This window comes from Cricetulus griseus, chromosome X (assembly GCF_003668045.3).
Source record: "Cricetulus griseus strain 17A/GY chromosome X, alternate assembly CriGri-PICRH-1.0, whole genome shotgun sequence".
NCBI classification, from domain to species: domain Eukaryota; kingdom Metazoa; phylum Chordata; class Mammalia; order Rodentia; family Cricetidae; genus Cricetulus; species Cricetulus griseus.
Window position 1 is genome coordinate 25,733,365 of NC_048604.1, and position 27,129 is coordinate 25,760,493.

The 27,129-nt window shown below is 34.4% G+C and overlaps 1 protein-coding gene across 4 annotated transcripts in view; it reads right to left on the minus strand.

Annotated features, from left to right (window-relative positions):
* Stag2 (stromal antigen 2) overlaps window positions 1-27,129 on the minus strand; it is a 139,124-nt gene that overhangs the window by 26,308 nt on the left and 85,687 nt on the right. For all 4 annotated transcript variants that reach the window (XM_027433515.2, XM_027433514.2, XM_027433518.1 and 1 more), the window contains exons 9-24: window positions 26,731-26,804; window positions 25,359-25,482; window positions 24,189-24,287; window positions 24,018-24,097; window positions 22,170-22,277; window positions 21,485-21,596; window positions 20,078-20,195; window positions 19,006-19,109; window positions 8,630-8,722; window positions 8,420-8,509; window positions 7,550-7,753; window positions 5,318-5,388; window positions 5,019-5,106; window positions 4,846-4,926; window positions 1,994-2,086; window positions 1,282-1,456 (exon numbers count right to left, since the gene is read on the minus strand). In XM_027433515.2, the coding sequence (XP_027289316.1) occupies window positions 1,282-1,456; window positions 1,994-2,086; window positions 4,846-4,926; window positions 5,019-5,106; window positions 5,318-5,388; window positions 7,550-7,753; window positions 8,420-8,509; window positions 8,630-8,722; window positions 19,006-19,109; window positions 20,078-20,195; window positions 21,485-21,596; window positions 22,170-22,277; window positions 24,018-24,097; window positions 24,189-24,287; window positions 25,359-25,482; window positions 26,731-26,804 (1,714 nt within the window). The remainder of the gene's footprint in view (window positions 1-1,281; window positions 1,457-1,993; window positions 2,087-4,845; window positions 4,927-5,018; window positions 5,107-5,317; window positions 5,389-7,549; window positions 7,754-8,419; window positions 8,510-8,629; window positions 8,723-19,005; window positions 19,110-20,077; window positions 20,196-21,484; window positions 21,597-22,169; window positions 22,278-24,017; window positions 24,098-24,188; window positions 24,288-25,358; window positions 25,483-26,730; window positions 26,805-27,129) is intronic.

The following is a 27,129-nucleotide window of genomic DNA, read 5'->3' on the forward strand; positions in this document are numbered from 1 at the left end:
CCATGATATTTGAGAATGCAACTATGATTTTGCATACAATTTTTTGGGGTGGAGAGGTTTCAAGACAGTTTCTCTGTGGCTGTAGAGGTTGTCCTGGCTATTGTAGACCAGGCTGGTCTCAAACCCAAAGAAGATCTGCCAGCCTCTGCCTCCCAAGTGCTGGGATTAAAGGCGTGTGCCAGCACCCTCTGGTTGCATACAATTTTTAAAGATACTGTCTCATCTTTTCATATGAATTTTAGATATCAACTTCTTTATTGAAGTTGCCAGTGGCACCATAAACTGTCCAAGTCACACTTTATTCAAACTTCCATTACCTATAAAAAATACATTAATGGTGGCACATGCCTTTAATCCCAGGCAGAGGCAGAGGCAGAGGCAGAGGCAGGCAGGCAGATCTTTGTGAGTTCGAGGCCAGCCTGGTCTACAGTGCGAGTGCCAGAATAGACTCCAAAGCTACACAAAGAAAGCCTGTCTCGAAAAACCAAAAAAAAAAAAAAAAAAATTAAAACTAGTTCATTTCAGATGCCTTCAACTTTAATTCTTGAGGGAAAGGACAGTCTCATTTTTTTTCCTATCCAAAGAATCTAGCAACCTGTAAGAAGTGTACCTATACCTACAGCTGTGAGTGAAAGGTGAAACTGAAAGTATAAATGTTCAGGGTATCCAACTTTTGGCACTGTAATGCACTTATGTGCACATTCATAACTATCCTGGCAGCTGGAGTACCAAAGGACAGACATAGCTGGTGAAGATTACTAGATGGATTTTTCACTCATAGTTTTGGTTACTCTGTACTTCCCAGTTGTATTCTAGGTATGTTATTTTGTGAGCAAAAACTTCCCTGGCATACAGTGATGAGTTAATATATGAATAAAAAAGCACACTGAATACACCAATACTACTTGATTTTCCATGACTTCATATTCAAGGAAGGGACCGGGAGTATAATACGGAGAATATGAAATACGAAGACTAAATTAAAACAAGGTTGAGTGGTTTGATTTTTAAATTGTGATTGTTCTGTACTGCCCCCAGATCAAAGTTTCAATTTCTAACATTCAAAGATCACATGATCACAACATATGAAAACCTATGCTATATAAGGAGATTCAAACCAGAAATGTCAGAGCACTAGTGAGAAGCACAGATCTATCTTGGAAGCATATCATCTTTATAGTACTCTGACATTCCAGAATGCAAACCTGCTTTCAGATTGAATGTTATTAATGTTGTTAGTATACACACACTCACACAATGAGATGATGAGAACAAAATTACCTGCACTATTACTGTCGTCATCTTGTTCGATGAAGACATGATCCAAAATAAAGCTGAGCAGCTCAGACTGCAATGAAGAGTCCGGGGTATAAACCAATGGCTCTAACATGTCACGCCCTCCAGACATGATCTGATGACTGAAGATCATCAAGATGTCACAGAGAATAGTGAAGGCCTGTGAAAATGGAGGGGAAAATGTTAACAAGTTTCTTAGCAAATGCCATACATAAAATAGAAGAATATATTTAGCTTAAGAGGAAATCTAATGTTCTGTATTTGAAATTATTAACTTGTTTCCTTAAGATTTTAAAGCTGAGCTGGGTGCTGGTCATGACACACACCTTTAAATCTAGCAGAGACAGGCAGATCTCTGTGAGTTCTAGGCCAGCCTGGTCTACAAAGTTCTAGGACAGCCAGAGCTGTTACAGAGAAATTCTGTCTCAAAAAAAAATTCAATTAAATTAAAGCTGAAAAGCTTCATTTCTTAAATAATGACTACTAAAACAAGAAACAACTTCACAGCCGGGTGTTGGTGGCGCACACCTTTAGTCCCAGCACTCAGGAGGCAGAGGCAGGTGAATCTCTTAGTTCCAGGTCAGCCTGAATTACAGATCGAGTGCCAGGATAGACTCCACAGCTACACAGAGAAACCCTGTCTCGGGGAAAAAGAAAAAGAAAAAGAAAAACAAGAAAAAATGTAGCAATTACTAACCTGTTCCTTAACAGTAGTATTCACGTTGGTCAAGTAATGTTGACATATCTGACAAAATACCCTCATTTGTTTCTTTAAACGCAGTAAGTCCTCCTTAAAAAAAACATGTTTTAAAATATTATATAAACAACTCAGTACTTCAAAATGGTTAATAAGATAAACATTATCAAGAAAAACTATATTACCTCTATATGAAATTTTTACTTAAATTTATTCTTCATGAATAAATAAAGGAAGACAACTATTTTTCTTTTTCTCAGATCTCCACAAGGTATACTTCAAAGTACCTATTTCAAATTTCTAAATGCCACTCAAAGGACTCTAAGTCAGCACAATACAGAGATAATTACACATTCATGTTGACTGTTGCACTATTCCCATAAGTAAGCAATGGAACCAGTCTAGATGCCCAAGACCAGATGAATAGGTGAGAAAAATGTAGTATATATACATAGAAATAAAATTATACCATTTATAGAAAAATGGGTAGAACTGGAGATCATTGTGTTAAAAGAAATAAGCCAGACTCAGAAAGACAAATATTCTAGTTCTCTTATAAGCAGCATCTATACTTGTTACATTTATGTTGCTTTTGATAACTATAATTTTATGCATATATTTTTTATAAATGAATTGATTATAAGGGTCAAAATTAACTGATACAGGACAACAATATGAAGGTAGTCTATAATGAAATTATAAACTCCATACTGAAATAATAACATATAAACATACATATATATTATTAGTTGTATGCATGTTTAAACGAAACTAACTACAATTCAGTTGGGGGAGGAATAGTTCTAAAGAAAGGAAGAGGGAAGATAACATAAGGGGAAAAGAATGAGAAAAATTATGTGCTTTTTCATATACAGAATATAGATTAAATACACACACTAATACATGCACGCACATGCATGAGTACATACCATGACATGAAAAGAGAATGAGGAATATTTGGGGGAAGGAAGGGAACCAGACAGAGTGGGGAAAGGAAATGAAATGATGAGACTGGGAGTGGGAGGTGTAAGCAAATTACAACTGCCCTGAATTGCTATAGTTGACAACTTGACACTATCGGGGAATTGCCTAAATCAGGATGGCCTGCAGCCATGTATGTGAGGAACTGTCTTCATTAATAATTGACATGGCAGGGCCCAGCCCCACTGTGGGAAGGACTACCCTTGGGCATGTGGTCCAGAGGTGTATAATAAAAAGAGCTAGTTGAGCAGAGAACCAGCAAGTAATAAGCTAGTCAGCAATATTCCTCCATGGTTTCTAACTCAGCTCCCTGCCCTGACTCCCTTCAATGATGTATTGTTGCCTGGATATTTAAGATAAAATAAACCCTTTCCCCCCTCAAGTAGCTTTCGGCTATGGTTCTTACCAAAGAAACAAAAACAAACTACACTAGTAATGATACACATGAATGGAAATGTCACAACAAAAACCATTATCTTGTACATTACATAAAAGAATAGTTAACAAAAATTCAAAGAAATATAAAAACATAAAAATTAATGGGTATGTCAGGTGTTGGTGGCGCACGCCTTTAATCCCAGCACTTGGGAAGCAGAGGCAGGCGGACCTCTGTGAGTTCGAGACCAGCCTGGTCTACAAAGCGAGTTCCAGAACAGCCTGCAAACAATACAAAAAAACCCTATCTCGAAAAACCAAAAAAAAAAAATTAATGGGTATATTAATTGATAATATCCTAAATATCTCGGGAAACTTACATCCTTATAGGTGGCTAACTTTAATGAAAACACCAGCTCAGAATGCTGAGAGCAAATATTTATGACTCATTTTCACTTTATTATTTGAAAGTGGACAGTTTATGGAAGAAAATAAATGGAATGGTATCTTGTATTTCTTATTTGAAAGAGAATGGTGATAGATCTTGAAAACTGAGCTTTGTGATGTTAACAAACTTTAAATGAGAGAAAATTGAAAATAGAAAAATTCCTTCTTCAGGAAAATACTTATATGTTTTATATATAGCTCCCAGAAAATTAATTATTTAGAAAAACGAGTCAAATTAATTTTATTATCCTCAATTTAAACATGAAACATGATCTTGGGGGTAGAGTGATGGCTCAGTAGCTAAGAGCACTTGTTGCTCTTGTAGATGACCAGAGTTCATTTCCCATGGTTTCTCATAAACACCCATATCCCCAAGTCCAGGAATCCAACAGAGAAGCAAGAAATGTGTATACATTCATACAGGCAACACGCTGATTGATATTCACAACTTTAAAAATAAATAAACCTTAAAAACATTGGTTTGAAAAACCTTGAAGACTACTAATAAAGTGATCTCAGGATACAATCAGGGCAGAAGATAGTATAGAGAAAGTTGGCTCATCATCTTCAGTTTATGTAATCCAGTCATTGTAGAATTATTTTAAAGGTACTAAATCCTGTTTTACAAAATTTATCTCCCTAGGGCTGAAGAGATGAAATACCAGTTAAGAAAGAGCGCTGACTGTTCTTCCAGAGATCCTGAGTTCAATTCTCAGCACCCACACAGCAGCTTAAAACCATCTGTAGATGTAGTTCCATGAGATCTGATGCCCTCTTCTGGTGTACAGACATTATATACAGACAAAACTACCTTCCTATATCAAACAATTTTGAGAATGTGAAAAGGCAAATTTTGTCATCTTTACATGTGAACAATTTTAATTAAAAATGATACCTTGAAATAAATTAATATTCTTGCATTGAATATATAAAGTAGAAACACAACTACACATAAACATGACTTCACTGAATTAATTTGCTCTTACTAAAAGTACAAATTTGCTGAAAATGTGACTGTTTCACAGGAACACTGCTGAACTAATGCATACCTTTGTAGAACTGCTTTCAGTTACCTTCGCAAGCTGCCAGAGGATGACATAGTGAGTGCACTGCAGAGCGTGGATAACAATCTAGAATAGAGAAATAAAAGATCAGAGGTGAAATTTATCTCACAAACTTTCACTTGTCTGAGTTCAATATGGAATATAAAATAAGTAAAAACCTGTTCAGGCATATCTCCGTTTTCAATTCCGGTTTTCAAGAGTTTGTAATTACAAGCAAACAAATCCCACTTTGAAAGATCATGGGCACTGTTAAAAAACAAAACAATAAACAAATTAAGCTATATTTACAAACTAAGATAGGCCATAATTGCTTGAGAATATTATAGCATTTCCCATCAAGTGATTTTTTTAAAAAATAAAAACAAAGAATTTAAAAATATAATAACCCATAAATTATACAAGGCTATTCTTTATAGTTTTTTTTAAAAAAATCAGAAACTTAAAATATTCAACTTACTTATGAAAAGCAGTGATCCTCTTCAACGTTGATAATACCTGATATGCGTCATCTTCATCAGGTTCTTCTCCCTATGAATATTGATCACATGTTAAAAAAGACCAAAATAATAAGCCCAGTGATACTTACACACGCCTTTAATCCCAGCACTCAGGAGGCAGAGGCAGCTGGATCTCTGAGTTTTGAGGACAGCATGGTCTACAGAGAGTTCCAGGACAAACTCCAAAGCTACACAGAGAAACCCTGTCTCAAAAAATCAAAAAGAAAAGAAAAGGGGGGTTGAGGAGGGAGGGAGGAAGGGAGAGAGGGAGGAGGGAGGAGGGAGGGAGGGAGGGAGGAGAAGACTGACCAACGGAATGAAATAAGCTGGGTATGGTAGTACCTTAATTCCAGCACTTGGGGAGACAGAAGCTGGCAGGTCACTGAGTTCAAGACCAGTCTGGTCTATATAGTGAGACTGTTTCAAAAACATATGCACCCACACATGTGAGTATACACAAAGATAAATAGCAAAGTAAAACTGTTTCTCAGTCATACAGATTAAGGAAAGAACCACGAAGTAACAAATAATAGGCTACTGAAAGAGTAATAACTTAGGGAGAAAAAAGATCACAATAAAATCCACAAACAAAGTTCATCATTCAAGACCTAAATCTGCCAAATTTAATACAATATGGAGGAGTCAACCTAAGATTATAAAAAGAAGCACATAATGAACGAGAGAATTATGCAATACAGACATAAAACTATTTATTTCAAAATGTCCTGTTTCCCAGTACTAGATGGACCACCAATAAAAGAGCCCATACTAGATGACAAGAAACCATACAACACCTGAAAACAAAAGCTAAGTGAAATGAAAATACTGTTCAAGAAAAAAATAACAAATCAATCCCACATAAATGGGAGAAATCCTATGAAATACAGTAGTCCTGACTGCTCATATTTTGGAGGATTTTTGTGAACTCTATCATCTATGATATCCAGGTCCCTCACAAATATACCATTTTATATTTTAACTTAGTTTAAAAACTACTGTGAATTTAAAACTAACTTGTTTTAGCTATAGTCTACTCAGTCAAGGGCAGACCCATGAAAATTTTTACAAAAGTAGTAACTGTATTTATATAACCCTCAAATTAGTAAATTGTAAATCTAGAATAATATTACACCTAAAAAGTAAAATAATTTTATGAAACAGGAAGTCTAGAAATTACCCCTAAATGATTTGAGGGCCATTAATCAAAATGGAAAATCAAAATGTGGAAAGGGTCTCTGAAAGAAGCTCTGGCTGGCCTGATATTCACTATGAAGTTTGAACTGGCCTCAAGCTAAAAACAACCCTTCTTTCTCACCTTCCAGAGTGCTGAATTTATCCAATTGTTAGCTCCTCCATCCACCACTAGTGCTGGACAATTTCTAACTGCTGTGAACAGCATCCTGTGGGGAATGCCTGCTGGGCATGGTGTCATATACCTTTAATCTTAGCACTCCAGAGGCAGAGGCAAGCAGATCTCTGAGAGTTGGAGGCCAGCTTCTACATAGTGAGAACCTGTCTCAATAAAAAAGGCTAAAGGAAGCAGGGTGTACCGGTGTACTCCTTTAATTCCAGCACTTGAGAGGCAGAGGTGATCTTTGTGAGTTCAATGACAGCCTGGTCTTCAGAGCTAGTTCCAGGATAATCAAAGGTACACAAAGAAACCATGTCCCAAAAACAAAACAAGCAAAAAAAAAGGCTAAAGGAAATAATTTGACAATCATTACTTGTCTGGATTCAAATAAAGGAAAACACATATATATGTATTTCTATGAAAAAAACACATATATTCAAGTGCAATAATGCAATAAGCCTCTTTGAAAGTACAACATAAGAAACTCCAAAACTTACACAGTAGCAACATAGTAAGGAACAGTGAAGACTACAATGGTTTTCCCTTTCAGTCTAACTCTATTATCTATACTCTAATAGCCACTTTTCAACTAAAATCGGGCAACTACCCAGTTAATTTCTTTAAAGCCAAAGGGAAAAATGCTGGTTTTTTCTATTCATCTTTTCAAAGTTTCATATCCTTGCCCTTTTTTTTTATTTTAGTGAAAAAGTAATAGCACTTTGATGATTTATAGAACTAAAAAGACTCACCAACACACCACTAGACTGTCATCAAGACTAACACTGAGTGACTCAGTTACTGGAAGGGAAGGGTCCAAAAACAAAATACTTGCAATATATACCTCTTGCAGAAAATCTTCAAGAAGCCGGTTAAATTTATCTGCCAATTCATCTATCAGCTGACTTCTTGAAATATCTACTCTGTTGAAGATCGTGAACTCTTCATTACATAATGCATGGTAAGTTTTAGAACATGCTTCTAAAACATCTGTGTCTGTGTGCTTCTCTACAATATTTCGGATCTGGCGCAATAAGGCATCCAAATGCTGCAAAAATAAAGTTTATTTCATTAAAACTAATAAGGTACAGGGCTAAGGATATAGCTTAGTGGTAGAAGGTATGCCCATTGTGTGCAAGCTCTATTACAGAATATACAGTAGGCATACTGTGACTATACCATACCAGCAATTGTGAGCGTTTTCAAATATACTAAATGTAAAGCATAAGACATGTATTTTCAGACACTGTTCTCGTTTTAGGAGACAAATACGCTAATTGACCCATACTTATTTCTGCAATAATAATGGAAATAAAATTACCTATCTAACAGGGGTTTGGCAGGAAAGTTAATAATTGTAAGGAACTTTCAATGGTTGTAGGAACACACAAAAAGTGTTACATGAATAATACATAAATTTGCTTAGGAATTGTTACTATCTAATGACTAATGACAAATATCCATAAATGATTAGTGAAATATAGTCATACAATTTATATAAGAGAATGAAAGTAAAATTGTGGGTATAAAGCAAAAGGGTAGCCCACTTGTACCATTCTCTAAACCTAATTGGTCTAAAATATAGAAGGCCCTAATAGATACAGGTTAACTCTAAGTACTACAAAACATTTATAATATAAGAAAGCTGTATAATAAGGGAGAATAAAATATAACATTTTCTCCTTTAAGACTTTATAACACAGAAAACTCTTACCTTTTCTAATCGTCCAGTGGTATATATCTCCAAATCAAAGTACTGAGGTAACTGCAGCAAATTGGTCACCTTTTCTGCATCTACAGAGTACTTTGGGGGGGGAGGAGATCATGTTAAAGACATTATAATAATGCTAAGTAAGAATATGCTGTGCTATTTTGAGAGAATCTGTGATTTATGAGTGACACTAAGTTATCAACACAATCTTACTTTTGCTAATAACTGTGGAAGGGCCACAGCAAAAAGTTCCGTGATTTTTGTTCTGTCATCCAACTGTGTCTTCTTCTCCTTTGCTGTTAGCACCTAAAGTAACACAAAGACTTCCATAAGCATCTACTAAGCTTAATAACACTGTTAAATCCTCAAATTTTAATTAAGACAAATAAAACAGCAATATTTTAAATGATGGATACAAAAATTTTGAGGCAGAATCTTGCATTACTAAAGACCACATTGGCTTCAATTCATTTTTTGAGCCCCTCAAGTGGTGGAATTATCAATAAATGCAAACAAGCAAGTGTTAAAAAAAATTGCCTAATATAAAACTTTAGCCCTAAAGGTAATACAAAACAACTTAATGGTAATTAAGGGTGCAATGATGCACAGTGTTCAGGAGGCTGAAGCAGGAAGACAATAGTGAGTTCAGTACTATTTTGGGCTAGTTAGTGAATACCAAGTCAGCTAGCCAAGGGCTACATAGCAAGACACTGTATCCAAAAAAGAAAATGAAAGTAAATTTAGGGGAAAGTCACATAAAATAAATAACAATCACAATCCAACTAGAGAAAAAAATGGAAGATGGGTGAGCTGCACTCTCCAAAATCCATCACAAATCTGGAAGATTCTTGACCCCTGTGACTTTTAAAGAAAGGTGAGAAGTATAGAATGGCAAGGGAGCATGTCTGTGAACAGCAGACTTGAGAGACCAGATAAAATACAGAATCAATGAACACTACATTCATAAAGAATATTACAGAATACCACAGAGAGAGCGCTGAACAGGAATAGTAGGAAATGGAGAAATCCACCCCTATAAACTACCACTAGATCCCATAAAGAAGAAAAAAGAAAGCTCCTGTAGCAGAGAGGGAAGGAAACCCATCATTTTTTTTTAGATGAAAAACAAGTTGCTTGCTGAAGGTTGCAGAAATTACCAACTGCCATTCTTCTGCAACAAAACCAATGAAACTGGACAATGAAGGAGCAGGTTAAGCAGAGAAAATACTGTACAACCACGTCTCCAAATTCCAAGGACACCCCTCACTCCAAGAGACAAGACCAGAACCAGAGAACTAAGTAAACAACCCACAAATTGGTTTTAACTGAAACTTAATGCAGAATGTAAAGTCAATTTAAGTCTGCAGACAAAGGAAACTCAAGCCTTGCTAAGGAGAAATTTCTAAATGCAATGGCAACCTCAAGATACAAAAGGGAATGTGAGGCTCAAACTCTGAGGTGACACCTTCCTCAGTGAAGGTTGACTCCAGGGTACAAGTTCAACTCCTATGGGCAACATGTTTGAAAACCACTGAAATACACTCAAACAGATCAATCGGGTTGAGCAGGTTTCAGCTGGACAAAACACACAAGGTAATTACTCTCCCACTGGTAGATTTAAGTACATAATACCGCTGGCTCTTCCATATACCTATTTAAAAATTTCTTAGAATTTTAATGAATGTTAAAATCCATCACCTTAATAATTGCACAACTCCCTGCTTCTAGTTACTTGTCCCACCACCTCCAGTATTTTTTGTTTCTGGTAAATTAATTTCTGGTCTTACAAAGCTTATTTTCTTACATTCCTATCCTCAGTAACTAATACCCAACTGCACACTATTCTATCATTGTTCCTTTAAACTCCACAATTTATTGAATTTGAAAATGTAATGGCTATCAACTATTTATGTCCACACCAGGTCTGTCTGTCATTAGACTGGGTGGCTATTGCGTAAGTGTTCTCTTGGAGTGGTGCTTCAGGTCATGCCCTTCGTCCCGAGCATTGGTTGAATGCTACAATCTATCTAGTACTACTAGAACATTTTTTAAAATGTAAACTGAAAGAACAAAGATGATCTCACGAACAACCTAATCCAAATATATAAACTACAATGCAGAAACCCAGTACACATGAAAATCCAGGGAACATGGCTCACTGACGTCACCAATCCTACAGCAATGGTTTCCAAACAGTGACTTAGATGAATAAAACCAAAGGATCTAAAAAATGATTATTAAAATGTTCAGCAAAATCAAAGAGGACACAAATCAATTCTGAAATGATTTCAAAGAAAATAAGCAAATGAATGAAATAAAGAGAGAATAAGAAAACAAATTAAATAAAGATAGAAACAATGAAAACATCAAATTGCAATTTTGGAAATAAAACCTTGAAGTAGAAAACTAAGTGGAAAGCATTACTACATATAAAATGGATCAAATGGAAGACAGAAGACCAGGGTTTGAAGACAAAGTAATTGAATCAGAATATTCAGACAACAAAATAATAAGAAAGCACAAACAGAACATGCAAGGTGTGTGAGACATCATTAAAAGATTGGATTTATGAATCTTGGTCACACATAAACAAACCAACCCAGGGAATAGTAAATTAATAAAATCATAGCAGAAAATTTTCCCAAGTTTAGGAAAAGAGATTGCCATGCAGATACAAGAGGCATTTAGAATGCCAAGCAGACAAGAATGGGAAAGAATCTTCCAATATATTATAATTAAAACACTTAATATATAAAACAAGAAAAAAACACTGAAAGCTGCAGGCCTGAAGCATTAAATCATATATAAAAGCAAGCCAATATGGTAACAGCAGTGACAACAAAAATCTTTAAATGCCAGGAGAGCATGGAATAATGTATTTCAAGCTCTGAAAGAAACAACTGCCAACCAGATTACAATATCTAGCAGTGCTAGCCTGTATAACTGAAACAGAATGAAAAATATTCCATGATAAACAGAAACTAAAGAAATAAAGACTTCTAAGGAGCACTACAAAAGATAACTTGAAGACATCTTATGCATTTAAGAAAGAAATAAACACATATATCACAGAAAAGAATAGAATGCATTAAGTAAGCAAAAGAGATAAAAGAATGTACCAACATTTGAGATTATGGGATTAATAGTAACTTTAAATAATAACTCTGAATTTTAATAACCTTAATTCTCCAAACAAAATACAGACTACCAGATTTGATTAAAATAGGACCCATTTATTTGCTGTTTCCAAAAAGCACAGCTTTACAACCCACGGAACTGGTGAAAACAAACACAACCCAGGGTGAAAGGATAAAAAAAAAATATTGAATCAATGGAACTAGGGAAAAAAAGAGGTTTAGCTAGTCATAGTAGTATCTAACAAATAAGACTTGAAATTGGCAGGGGTTATAAGTTGTTTCACACTAAGGAAACAATCTACCAAGAAGATGTAAGAATTCTAAACATACAACATCAGCACACCCAATTTCATAAAACCAAGACAATTGGATGTAGAGGAAAAGACTAACATCAACACAGTAAAAAATGGAGAACTCAACAGCCCACTATCACAAAAAGGTCATTCAGAAAAGTGAATTAATCAACTGATACTCAAGAAAGATTCATCAGAGCTAAATAACAGTATAAATCAAATGGACTCAACAGGTATCTGATGAATATTCAATCCAAAAACTGTACAGTACCCACCCCTCTTAGTATGGCCAAGAAACAAGACACAAAACATTATAATTAACAATGGACTAAAACTAGACATTAACAGCTGAGAAACTACAAAAAAATATACAAATTCATGGAAACTAAATAGACTATTGAATGAGACTCATTTTGTTTGTTTGAAAGAAGGAAAAATTTTAAATTCACAAAATTCAATGAGAATGAAAGCACATCATACCAGAACCAAAGAGATACAAAGAAAAGAGATCTAATGTGGCATGTCTTTCTGTATGTTGTAAGTTATGTTTTATTACCATTAGTTAAGAAAAGAAGCTAATTTGGTAATGGCCAGGCAGAATAGAGGCAGGCGGGAAATCCAAGCAGAGATATGGGGAGAAAGAAGGGCAAAGTCTGGGAGACAATATCCAGCCACCAAAGGAAATGTCCGAGCATCACTAGTGAGCCATGGCTATGTGGTGACACACAGATTAATAGAACTGTGTTAATTTAAAATATAAAAGCAAGTAAAACCCTGAGCCATTGGCCAAATATTTATAATTAATATTTATAATTAATATAAGCCTCTGAGTGGTTATTCAGGAACTGGCAGGCAGGAGTGAAACTTCTTTTGGGTCAAATCATGACACGGGTGACTTATTATTAGTTACTCGGCCTTAGTCTAGGCTTGTTTCTGGCTAGTTTTTTAAACTAAAATTAACCCAATTCTCTTCACCTACGTTTTGTCTCAGGGATTTTTAACTTTCTTTCTTTCTGTATGTCCTACTTTTCCTGCTTCTTAAGTGTTGGCTGGTGGCTATGTGGAGCAGGGCATCTCCCTCTCTTTCTAGCCTGTTCTGTGTTCTCTCTATCCCTCTTCTTCCCTCTCTCTCTCTCTTCTAGATTCTTCCTCCTACTTATTCTCTCTGCCCGCCAGCTCCGCCTATCCATTTAATGCCTAGCTATTGGCAAATCAGCTTTCTATTAGACCAATCTTAGGCAAGCAAGGTGAAACAGCTATACATCTTTACATCATTAAACATATTCACCATAAACAAATGTAGCAATCTGTACCTAGGTAACAAATGCAACAACACACCTTTACATGAAGTAATATTCCACAACAAAGATTTAAAAAACCAAATCACATAGATCTCAAATAACTGCGGACACAGAAAAAGGTGAAGAAGCCAAACCAAAAATCAGTAGATAGAAAGAAATAGGAATAGATCAGGACTGGGGCCGCAGAGATCTCTTAAGCAGTTAAGAGCAATAACTGCTCTTAAAGAGGACCCAAGTTCAGTTCCCAGAACATTAGGTGGGTCACAACTACCTGTAAATTCTCTAGCTCTAGAGAATCCCACACCTTCTTCTAGCCTCTGTGGGCACTTAAACACAAATGACACATATAAACACCTAAGCCTATACATACACACATAAATAAAAATCATTTAAGAGCAGGCAGGAGTCAGAGAAATGGAAATGTGAAGAACAGACAATGCAAAGAATCAATGAAGCAAAAGAATCGATTAATTAAAAAAGAAGTTGACAAGGCTTTTGCTAAACTAACCAAAGACAGAAAAAATGCTGTTAATAAAATTAGACATAAAAAGAGGAGACATCACTATACATACTAATGAAATTAAAGGACTCATTGGGGAATATTTAAAAATAAATCCCATCTCTGGGGGCAGTGGTGGTGCACGCCTTTAATCCCAGCACTCGGGAGGCAGAGGCACGCAGATCTCTGTGAGTTCGAGACCAGCCTGGTCTATAAGAGCTAGTTCTAGGACAGCCTCCAAAGCCACAGAGAAACAAAAAAAAAAAGAAGAAGAAGTAGTAAATCCCATCAAATTTGAAACAATATAAGAGACTGAGAAATTCCTAGACATATATGACTACAAAAGTTAAACCAAGAGGAGATAAACAATTTAAACAGACCTGAAACAATGAGGCTAAATTTGTAATAAGTCTCCCAAATAAAAATGAAGTCAATGCTCTTAAAATTATTCCACAAAATAGAAAAGAACACACTAACCTCATTTTTATGAAACCACTGTTATTCTAATATCAAACCCAGAGAAAGATACATATACAAAAGAAAAACTATTAAATTAATCATAGCAATGAACATACATATAAAGATGAACAGGATTTCTTTTCACAGGTGCAAGTATAATTTGATATGTGCAAATAAATAAATGTAAGAATCTATCACATAAACAGGCTCAAGGACATAAATTACGTGATCATATAAACAGATGCAGAGATGGCTTTTGGCAAAACCCAACATCCCTTCATAATAAAAACTGAAGAAAATAAGACTTTATATAAGGAACATACCTCAACATAATAAAGGAAAATACAACAAGCCTACAGTTAAGGCTAGAGAGGCTTAGAAGGTAAATGTGCTTGTCACACAAAACCACAAAAACTGAGTTCATTCCCTGGAATACACATAAAGATAGACGATTCTACAAAGTTGTCCTCTGTGCTCCAAATAATCATCATGGTAATGCACCAAACCACACACAAGAACAATAAGAAAATAAAACGTGAGAAGTGACAGCCAACACTGTATTACCCTGGGAAAACCATAAAATATATCCAGTAAATTAAGCAATGAAACAAGGGTATCCACTTCCGATACTCTTATTCCATATAATGCTTGAAGTCTTACAGAAATAAAAAAGGGAAAGAAATAAAGGGGATACAAATAGAAAAGGAGTTAGTCAATGATCTGTATTTGCATATGATGTGATCTGTATGTAAAAAACCCCAGACATCATAAAAACCTCTTAGAATTGATACTTTCAGCAATATAGTAAAATAAAAAGAAAAGCATATAAAACTCAATAGCCTCCCTACCACAGCAATAACAAACACACCTGAGAAAGAAATCAAGAAAACAATCACCACCAGGCGTTGGTGGCACACGCCTTTAATCCCAGCACTTGGGAGGCCGTGGAAGGCAGATCTCTCAAGACAGCTTGGTCTACAGAATGAGTTCTTGACAGCCAGGACTACACTGTGAAACCCTGCCTCAAAAAACAAACAAACAAACAAAAAAAGAAAATGAAGGAAGGGGGATGAATGGAGAGAAAGAGAAGTATTTTTATTTCAAAAAGTAAAGCACCTTGCAATAACCTAGCAAAGGATGTCAGAGACCTCCACAATGAAATTTTCAGGAAGAAAGAAATTAAAAAGTGCTAAGGATAAGTAACTGTTGAATCCTCGGTCTGAAACAGGGTGTCTATATCATTCCCTCCAAGGCCTCAGGAATACTGATGAGAAAACAGAAGAATAAGCTAGAAGATAAATAAGGAGGGATGCTGTGAAACTTTGTTTTCTCAGCATGGTATGGTCAGGGCACTCACATCAGCAATGTGTACCCACACAAGTCCTGCAGAAGACTGGGTCTTACCAATATTCCATCAGGAATTGAGGAAGGGTTCATAAAGCCCAATTCCTCCCAGAGGAACTACTACAAGTTTAACGAGTTGCTAGAGAAGAGGGAGGCATACAGCTTAGTGATATAACCAGCCACTTAGTCAAGTGGCCTCATACTCATATTCATACAGGAAAGCCTAATAAATAGTGACCCACAAAAATGAATAAAAAAGTTATGAAACAGGTTTATTGAAAGGGACTTCAGCAAAAGAACTGGGATGAATATAAGAGATGATATACATCATATTATGTATACAAATATGAAAAAGAATAATTTCCATTTATTGATACAACTTTAGGGTCAATCTTGTGATATATAAATTTCACTTCTTGTTTGGTATTGTGTTTATACAGATCTTTTAAAAATGTAATGCATAATAAAATGCAAATTATATATAGTCAGGTATAATAGTCAAAACTTACAGTTAGGTTAGTTAGGTTTTCTAGATATACAGAGATGTATTTGAGATGGATAGATATTCTTCAAACCTTTCAAAGACCTGCAGAATATATGGCATTTAAATGGTTTAGGGTTTTTCTTGACAGTGAGATACAACTGCTCCTGGCACACCAATTATGTCAGAAAGGAGGATGGGCATCAAAGAAACTTGTTATGAGTTTGCCTTCAACATGGCAAGATTAGCCATTTTGGCAGGAAACTGCTCTTGCCTGGACTGTTTGATAAACTGGACATGCAGGACCTACAGTAAAGTGACTGCTGAACTTGCAAAACAAGACAGTCCTGAAGGGTTCCTGCTTCATGGAGAAGTCTGCCAGACACACTGTGTCCTATAGGCTGAAGATGGATGCCCCAATGTTACAAAGGAACTTTGGGTGACTGTCTAGGAAGCGAGAAGTCTATGTCAGATGTAGAGTTTACATGTTGTCCTTCTGTGGTCGAAAAGAATAAATTTTAAGATAACATTTATCTGTGCTTAAATAATCAGAATTCACAATTCACAATTCACTGGCATATTTATAGGAACAAGTCAAACAGCAGAAACTGTGCACTAATTCTAATTGAAATACATGTGGATATATTTGTAGAATTCTAGAATGCAATGGTGAAAAAATGAGATTGAAAATGTGTAAGTAGGACAAAGGTGTCCAGAAAGCACGTAGGAAACTCACTAGAAGAAAATACATCCAATGTGAAAACTACTGGATTTTTTGACATGATCAAATTTTTCTCTGTACATTTATGTGTTATTTTACTCAATGTATACAAATTACTATTCTAATAAATTAAATCTAATTTTATAGTTGAAAAAAAGTGATTGAGATGGGCATGCTTAATTCTAACATTGGAATGTCATAGACAAGTAAGTGGATTCCTTTGAGTTAGAGAACATCCCACTCTACAAAGCAAGTTCCAGACTAGACAGGGGCTGCACAGTGAGACTGTTTCAACAAAGGAAGGGATAAAGGGAATTGAAAAAGAAAAGGACACAAAATAGATGGAAAGACTTCCTATGTTCATGAATAGCCAGAATTAACACTGAGAAAATGGCTTTATTTGCAAGAGTAATCTAGAAAATCATTTACAAAGACATTCTTCACAGATACTAAAGAAAACAAACTTAAAATTCACATGAAAGCACAAATAGCATCTACAAGCCAAAGCAATTCTGAGCAAAGAGAACAATGCCAGGAATCATCAACACATCTAATTTCAAGATATACTACAGAGGCACAAAAACAAAGAAGGTACAATATTAGAACAAAAACAGACAATGGTGTGAAATTGAGGACTCGGGAGACAAACACACATATAACACAAAAAACATACCAATAACCACTTGTGTTTTGGTAAAGAAGCCTGGAAATTACAGTAGAGAAAAGACAGCATCTTCAATACAAGAAGCAAGAACTGTATATCCACTTGTATATGAGTGAAGCTGTATCTGTGACTCTCAGTACAAAAATTAGTTCAAAATGGATCAAAGGTGTTAATTTAAGATCTAAATGTCTGATGTTATTAGAAGAAACCAGATAAAACAGTTCGAGGTATGGCAAGGACTTTCTGAAAAGGACTCCAATAGCTTAGGATATAAATTCAAGAACTGAACAATGGAACTATATAAAACTGCAATGCCAAGGAAACAACTGAATGGAGTGACGGGCTACAGAATTGGAGAAAAGCTATACTAGCTACAAATTTAACAGAAGACAAATATCTAATTCAAAGGACTATTTTAAAAGTATGATCAATAAATGGCTAACTTGATGAACTGATAGCTCTCAAATCATGAAGTACATACAAATGGCGAATAAACATAAAAAATGTTCAGCACCCGTTGCCATCAAAGGACGAATTCCAACAAGACAGAGATTCTATCTAACCCCAGTCAAAATAGAAATTATAAAAAAACAATTAGCAATAGTATCTGGGGGAACTAATGAGAATAATAGAAGGTAAAGAAGATGGAAGGATATAGCAAAGCATCTGATATACTTGTATCTTTATAAAAACATCAGTAGGAACTAATAGACACCAATTAATTAATTTTTCAAAATTCAATACAATTACTCAAATCTACCTTTAGATAGAAAGAGAAATAGTTAGGAACATGAAACATGGTTTTTGAAACTTATGTAATAATAATATTAAACACTTATTTTAACTTACTCCAGATTATGAGCCATGAGACATAGGTAATCAGTTCAGAATTCTACTTTGCTACCCATAATTAGAAAAACAGAAATAAAACATAAAAATAAGACAAAACAAAATGAAGAAAGAAACCAGATATAGGGGCTAGGGGTGTAGCTCAGTGTAGAGCACTTGCCTAGCATGCACAATGCCCTGGGCTCATTCCACAGCACTGCAAGAAAGATGATTAAATAATTAAAAAATGAGAAATGAAAACAGAAATAGAACAAAATAAACAGACTTTCACATACTGGCTGAGAATTATTTCATGAAATTTAAAAACATATAGTTGCACATATATTTGCATGTCATAATATAAATATGCATTTTGATGGTTTACAATAAAGCATTTGAAATTCTATGGATTTGTAGGTATTTGTGAACTTCTAAAAGGATTAAAATGTAATCCCTGGAAATAGGAATTACTTCACCTTCTTGATTAATAACCTGCTTTATTTCTAATTTCAAATTATAATAAAATATGAATCTATGAACATATCAAATATGCAAATGTAGTACTCTACATGTACACTACATTTGGTCTTGAAGATAGTGTCATTTATTGTCATCACATGTATCACAAAAGACCTGATGGAAAATTAAATTTCTCAAATTGCTACTACTTAAGAATTTATGTATGTATGTATGTATGTATGTATGTATGTATGTATTTTTATGCATATATGTGTATGCACATGCAAAGTAATTAAAAAGTAAAACTGAGCATCAAATATTTTTGTTGGTCAAAATGGACTTAAAGAAAAGATACCAAAAATAGAGAAACGAAGTTCAGAATAACAAAAACATATTGGCATACCCTTTTTCCTGTCCCTCTTCCCACAGGAGGATGACATTCAGCTGCTTGTCTAATAGTACAAAGCATTATTTCAATCAAAGCACTCTCTTGTCTGTCTGTTAGAGCTAAAAAAGAAAATCAGAAAGAGTTAACCTATTTCTTTTTCATATATGCCTCTTATAACTATTATGTAACTTTCTTCTGCCTATGAACAGGAACTGACCTAATGTACTAAAGAAAATCCCATTATTATCACAGAAAAGATCAGAACAAGTTAAATCTTACCATTCTAAACTTCAGAATTCTGAGTAATTTCAGTTTATATACATAGGCAACAGAAAGTATGAACCCACCCCTCACAGAATTTTTAAAAATGTTTTAAAATATAGCCCAGGCTAGCCTAGAATTTATTATGTAGTCCAGGCTAGAACAGAATTCATGATCCTACTGGCTCTTCCTTCCAAGCACAGATATTACAGGCACATGCCACCACACCTGGCAAAAAAATGCTAAATTTTGAAAGCAATTAGATCTTTGTACATCACACAACATTCATATATATATATATATAATATATATATTATATATATATATATATATATATATATGTGTGTGTGTGTGTGTGTGGTGAATATATATATATGAATATGAATGTATATGAATATAAATATATATGAATAAATATATATATATTTATATTTGAGACACAGATTGTGATTTAGAGAATTAGTATTTGTTCAACCACCTACAAGGCCTTGAGTTTGATTCCCATCACTGCAAAAAAGAATTATGCTGTTTCAAGAGACCATGTCAAACTCAATGTCTTTGTCTATGACTGTTGCCTGTGGATCAGGATATAAAGCACTCAGCTACCTTTCCAGCACCCAGTTGCCTAGCTGCCTGCATGCTGTTGCACTCCCCACTATGATGATAATGGGGTCAATCCTCTGAAACTATAAGCAACCCCCTAATTAAATGCCTTCCTCTATAAAAAAATTATGCAAAGTTATAACACTAACAAAAACTAACATAATGAGCAAAATCTATTTCCAAAGCAGTATGGACAAACAATAGCATAATTAAATATTCTTACCTTCCTCTCCACTAAGTGGCTCTTCTAACAACAAACTATTCATACATTCCCAGTCTTTCAGTAGCTCAGTAGCACAGTCCCACATGCTGTCGACAAGGTAAGCTGCATGCTCATGTAACTAAAATTTAAAAACAACATCATGCTCTTAGACAAATAGAATACAGCTTTAGAACAGAAGCAAAGATGCTTTATTGACACCATGTTAAAATTCTTAAAAAAGAAACTAGTTCTTGAGATCAAATGGATGAAAGAACAGAGAACTGTTATGTCTGATGTTATCAAGTAAGTCTTGTTAACCATTACTACCTTTTAATATATTACATAAACATTATTTTACAAATAGATTAACTATGCACTTATTGCTTATTTGGCACTAAGATTTCAGTTAACTTTTCTTAATTCTTAGTTCTATGATTTTTATTTTAACTGAGTGGGAATAATAATGGTCAATTAGAGCAATAATATACATTTTGCTACTTGATTCAATTTATATGGACAAAATTCTCTTCATTCTGAGAGAAAAAGACTATATTTTTCCAACTTGTTTTTAAGGGTTGAGGTTAATTATGGAGCCAAATTTTTGATAAACATTATGCATTTCTCCAACTTTAAAGAGAAGTATCTTAACAAGGAAATATCCTCAAGAATTACCAAAATGGATTTAGCAACATACAAAGAAGCATCATAGGATAAGAAGATTTGATTGATGTTTTAGAAAACATAATTCAACACATTTATAAAGTGAAACACAAGACTAAACAAACTGTGAACCCTAAATAAAAGTGAATTTTGAGCCCTCATAAAAGATTTAACCGAAAAAATACAATAAAATAAAAAATAAAAGGTTTAACCAACAGAATGCTAACTTAGTGGAGATGAATGTAAGTCTGTTACTAATCAATATTAATACAAGAAAGGAAGCTGGCTGCTGTGGCTCACAGAGGAACCCTGTGTGGGAAGAGTCCTCCTTGAGGCTAAGGCACATGATTTTGCACAAGATCACGGTCTGTCTGGCCTACTGAGATCTTGTCTCAAACAACAATAATAAACATGAACATTTGAAAACTTAGCATGTTCTAAGCTTTTCTTTTATAGGGATTATATCAACATTAATTTAAAAAATTTACTGACATTTCAAAATAGAAAAGGAAGGCTTCAAAAGATTGAGTAACTTATCCAAGATAACACAATCAATAATGAGAATACAGCTGTAATACTTTCCAAAAATATAAATAAATCATAATTGTTGAATACCTATGTTATTAAATTAGAAAGCACTTTAAAATTGGAACAGATAGATCTCAGCTGGATTTAGTATTTGATTATTTGTATGATTTCAGATATACAGCATTTTAATACCTTTCAAAAGTTTGAAATTTAAGTATAAAATAAACAACAGAAACTAACCTCACTTTCCAAGAAGAAAAATACCAAAGTCTTAACAAGGTTGGCATTTGGACCTTGTCTTCCCCTTCTTTTCATTATTCCATCTTCTTCTGGATCTCTACGGCTGAAGAGTCTATAGGCAAAGAAAAAATACTTACTTGAAAACTAAGCACCTAACAACAGAATAATGTAAAACTGGATAGGTAAGCATTAAAATATCAAGCCTTCTAAGTACCTTGGAAGTCTTACATTATTTTATACAATTTCTTCCTTTCATGGAAGTAATACAATGACTGAACTAAAATATTTATGTACAAGTATGATACATATTTTTCTTTAAATTGGAACATAACATTTCCTTTTCTTCCTTGAACATTATTTTAGCACAATGACCCTTTTCTAATGGATAGTGTGTGAGTTTTTCCTAAACAACAAAGAAGAACTAATGTTAGATAAGAATTAATAGAAAACTGGTGTGGTTACTTCATACCAAGTAAATATCCTAATAGTTAATACACCCCAAATAAACCTTTCAGTAAAATCTTAACAAATATATTACCCTAGTTCATGTGATTAAACATGTTCTCTTTAAAAGTCACTAAATAATATTTGCTTAATGGTTTCCGCAATCATATAGCCAAAGAGCTTTATCTGAAAGGATAAATAATATCATAAAAGTAAGAGAATAACAAGAACATAAATGTACTTTTTGTAGAGAAATTCTCCAGCTGCTACTGCTACTGGCCGGTGAGCTGAATAAACCAGATGATAGACATTTTCACAATCTTCTGCAGTAAGAACTTCTTCACTACTCCTAATAAGAAAGAAGCAATAATGATTTTAGTAATATCATGACTATATCAAACTTTTATGAACTTAATTTCACAAATTTATATTAAAAATAAATAGAATGTATTTGAGTACAATCATTTGGTAAAACTTTGACCCAACAAAAATGGTGAGTGTGTCATTAAGATAAAGCATAACTGTCGCATTATACAATTAAGAATAAATATAGGCTAGGCATGTTGGTCCTTGCTTGTTATGCCAGCACTTGAGAAGTACAGTCAGGAGGATAAGGACATCGTCGGCTATTCAACAATTTCAAAGTCAGCCTGTGTTACATGAGTAGAGGTGGGGAAGAAGGGAGGGAGGAAAGAATGAGGTTAAGCACAGAGAGCAAGATAAAAGTGAACACAGGAAATGAAAATTTTAAATGGTTAGGCGAATAGAGTACTCTCCTCTGCTCTTTCCTTCCCCCCCGCCACACATAAACCTGTGTGTCACAATGTGTGGCCATCAGAGAACAGCTATTGGGAGTCAGTTCTCTGGATTGAGACAAGGTCTCTCTTCTGTCTACTGCTGTACTACATATTCAAGGCTAGCTGGCCAGTAAGCACACTGATTTCTAAGCATCCTAATCTAATATCTAAAGACTTATGGTACATGATAAATATTTCAGAATGCAATGGGTAATCACTGTTGAAGACAATGTGGAGGCATTGAAGCTGGTGGGAATGGAGAGTAACATAACCACTGTATAAATACTGGTGTCTCCCCAGAAAATTAAACAATGGACTGAAAATGGAGCCCAGTAATAGAGTAAATGGCTTATATTATGAAAGGTTCAAGGTTAAATTCCCAGCAACCTCATCCGCACCAACTCCAAAAATCCCAGAGATTTACTATGCCATTTAGCAATTTCTTTTCTGGGGAAATACTTAAACTACTATGTTCATACATACATAGTCTCAACAGCCATAAGTTGGGAACAGCTCATGGTTCCACCAACAGATGAATGGAAAAAGGCAATATGGTATATGCATACCTTGAAGTAGCATCCACCCCCCAAAAAACAGGACAAGCAATTCCTGATACATGTTTTAGTGTGACATAATAAAAGGACAAATATTATTGCTCTACTTCCATGAAGATCAATGACAAGAAAACGCATGAGTGGAAAATAAATAGAAGAACTGTTATGAGAATATGGCAGTAGAAGAATGAGGAGTATAGTTCCAATATACAATGATAAATATAACAAAGTATAATACATACATTTTTTCCGTGCACTAAAACATTTAGCTTTATTTCTACAGCATCAAGACCAACTTAAAAAAAAAAAAAAAAGACTTCCAAGAGAATTGGAAGACATGAATCCTTAGCTGGGTTACAATTTCACAAGCTCAATAGTTCTTTCTTCCTGTGTTTTCTGAACTTTACGTGAAGAAATCAAATTTCTAGCTGGGGTTGAGTTTACACAGGTTAAGACCTGTAGTCTCAGGTAGTTGGGAGTATAAAGCAGAAGACACATTTGAACACAAGAGTATGAGACCACTCTGGGCAATATAATAAGACCTCTACCGATGGATGGATGGATGGATGGATGGATGGATGGATGGATGGATGGATGGGTAGATGGATAACATTTCTAGCCTAAAATGTTATGACAGAAGCTATTAAAATTTAGGCCTAAACATATGTGAACCAAGTATATATCAATGTATTATCTAAATATCTTTACATTAATAATATACAACAAATATATACTTACTGTAAAACAAGAGTGAGTAACTTTATTGCTTGTACAGCAACATCATATTCTTTGTCAAGGGTCATAGACACAATTCTATCCTAAGAACAAAAAAATTAAAGTATTTTTAAAGGAAAAAAAGAAAAGTATCTCAAGCTACAAATATTTTTAAATACTCTAATGAGTACTAACCTTGAATCGACTGGTAAATAGTTCCAGTTTGGAATTAAGCTCTTTGTTATAATAAAGCCCTTGTAGAGCAGTAAGACATTTGAGTCTAACTTCACCTTGCTAGAAGAAATAAGAGGAGACAATATATTCAAACCACGTATTGTCAAGTTCAAAACTGAAGGATATACTTTCTACTTTAAAATGTAAGCAACATTTATTCAGAAACTGAAATAGTTGATAATGAAAAGTAGAAATTGGTGCAAAAGATTAAGCAGTGAGAAGACTATTCCTATAGGTCAGGTGATAATATTTCACAAAAATTTATCAAAGCAAAATAAACAGCATGTTTCACAGCAAATAATATTCAGAAGAATTGCAAGCAAAGAACTTCTCCAAGGCTAATGATGTGGCTTAAGAATGATAGTTTAAGGAAAAAATATGTATTAAAGGTCAGAAGACAAACTGTAAGGCCTACTTTAACTAAGATACATGTTTATCAAGACAGGATGAAAATTAAATAGAAGGGCCGGGCATTGGTGGAGCACACCTTTAATTCCAGCACTCAGGAGGCAGCGGCAGGCAGATCTCTGTGAGTTCGAGGCCAGCCTCCAAAGCTACACAGAGAAACCCTATCCCCTATGTCGAAAAACCAAAAAAAAAATATTAAATAGAAACTGAACTGTAAGGCTGTACTTCAGTACTGTAAAACAAAACTAAAGAAAAGCTATAAATATGTAAGACTCACAAAACAAAGAGATTTAGTGCTCTACAAAATGTCTTCCCATCACCACCTACATGATCCTAATTATTTCAGCACAATCAGAAAGTCAATACTAAGGATTACCAGTGTCCTTGCTCAACAATCCAGGGGAATCTAGACTAGAGACCAAGTTTTGACAGAGTAGACAGAAAAAAGTAAAAGGAGGGGTTTCAAGGGATGTGGCCTAAAGTATGCATAAATAGATATCTATTTTTTTGAGACAGGGTATCTCTCTATAATCCTGGCAGTACTGGAGCTCACTTTGTAGATCACGCTGGTCTCAAACTCAGAGAGCCTCCAGCTTTTGCCTCCAGAGTGCTAGGATTTAAGGTGTATACCAACATACCTGGTTCAGATATCAAATTTATAAATGAGATCTGCAGACAGTCATACCTATGTATAGATGGAAGAGTCAATGGGGCACAGCTTACCTTATCATGCATAGTCCAACCAACATATTTTAAATAGCTGTCATTAAGGAAGGCATCACTATACATCTTCATCCAAATGCCAATCTCTTCAATGCATATAGCTCTGATTTCAGCTATGGCATCCCTAAATGGAGGAAGGACAAGTTATATAATCAGTGCTACTATATTACTGGGGATATAGTCTATTCAAAAGATATCACGTATTTCTCATCTACTATTAATATCTCACCATGTTAACCACTGTTGAGGACTAAAAAGAATTGAAAGAAACCATGGCTTCAAATACTAACATGCTTATAGTCTAACTGGCCAAGAACAAGAAGCATAAATATTTAAAATTAAACAAAATTATTTTATCACTTAGTTGCTTACAGAACCTTTCTCATAAACAAAATCCTACCTTCACCCTTTACTCTAGAAGGTGATTCTCAACCTTCTTCATTCTGCAATCCTTTGATACAGTTCATGTTGTGGTAAACACCAACCATAAAATTATCTCATTGCTACTTTATAACTATAATTTTGCTACTGTTATGAATCATGAAGTAAATATCTGTGTTTTCTGATGGTCTTAGGTGGTCCCTGCAAAATGGCTTGATTTCAGAAGATAACAGGAAAATTAGTATAGCAAGATCATGATCTTGCAAGTATAATTACTTTATATCCATAACACTTAGGCCAAGCCTGATTTTAGTCCATAATTTTTTTAAGACAAAGTCTCATTATGATGCCCAGGCTGGTCTCCAATGATCCTATTGCTTGGATCACAAGTATGTGGAAAACTACTTGTCTTTTACTAAATCATTTTGAGTTCACTTTTTATACTTGTGAATCATGGATTAACACAAGAATGTTTTAGGGAACTAGAATAATCAATAAAAATAAATATGATGGAATATTATAAAACAAGCATTACATGGATTCAGTAAGTACGAAGTTAAGGAAATGAAGCTAAATAAAAATGGTACCAACATTTGTGAACATGTAATAAACTGTGTTAAGATTACATTTCTCATCTGCTAACTTAAAATAACAAAATGAAGCTTCTTACTTTATTCAAATTTTCCCAGTGAAATTAAATAGAAGAGTGAAGAATTAGCATGTGTAATCTAGCAACACAATATATCCCAAAGCAATTAAGTATTCTGTACCCTTATTAAAAAGTATATTTTCCATTTGCTGGACTATGCCAAGTCAGGCACAGAGCATTACCATTTATTCAGATAGGAAACATCAATGTCACAGCAGTAAAATGAATTTTCCGAGACTCACTCAGTAGTAGAACTCAGGATCCAACATGTATCTTACTATAATTTTCTTTCCCTTAGTTTATACTAAGTCAAAGACAAACAAATTAACAGTCTTGACTTACCGGTATCTATGTACAAACACTCCTTTAAATATTGCATTCATCATGTTTTCTATTTCATCTTGATTTTCCTGAAGCTATAAAGAAGAACAGACCATTTCTTTTGAATTGCAAAGGAGTACATCCAAAAGGACACTTAAAGGTTGTTATAAGTAACAATAAATATAGATTGCAACAGTTTTTGGTGCCTACATCTTTCTATTCTAATGGGCAAAAGTGACCACAGAGGAAAATTTAAATATCAAGCAATATATGGCTAGTAGATTATTTTACTGCTGCTTATAAATTTCCATTGTACAGTATTCACATCTAAAACATGCAAGAATTTTTCATTTTTAATCTTATGACAAAGAAGTGTCATATGAACTTATGCCTGCTCAAAATGTTTAAAAAAGGTAAAAT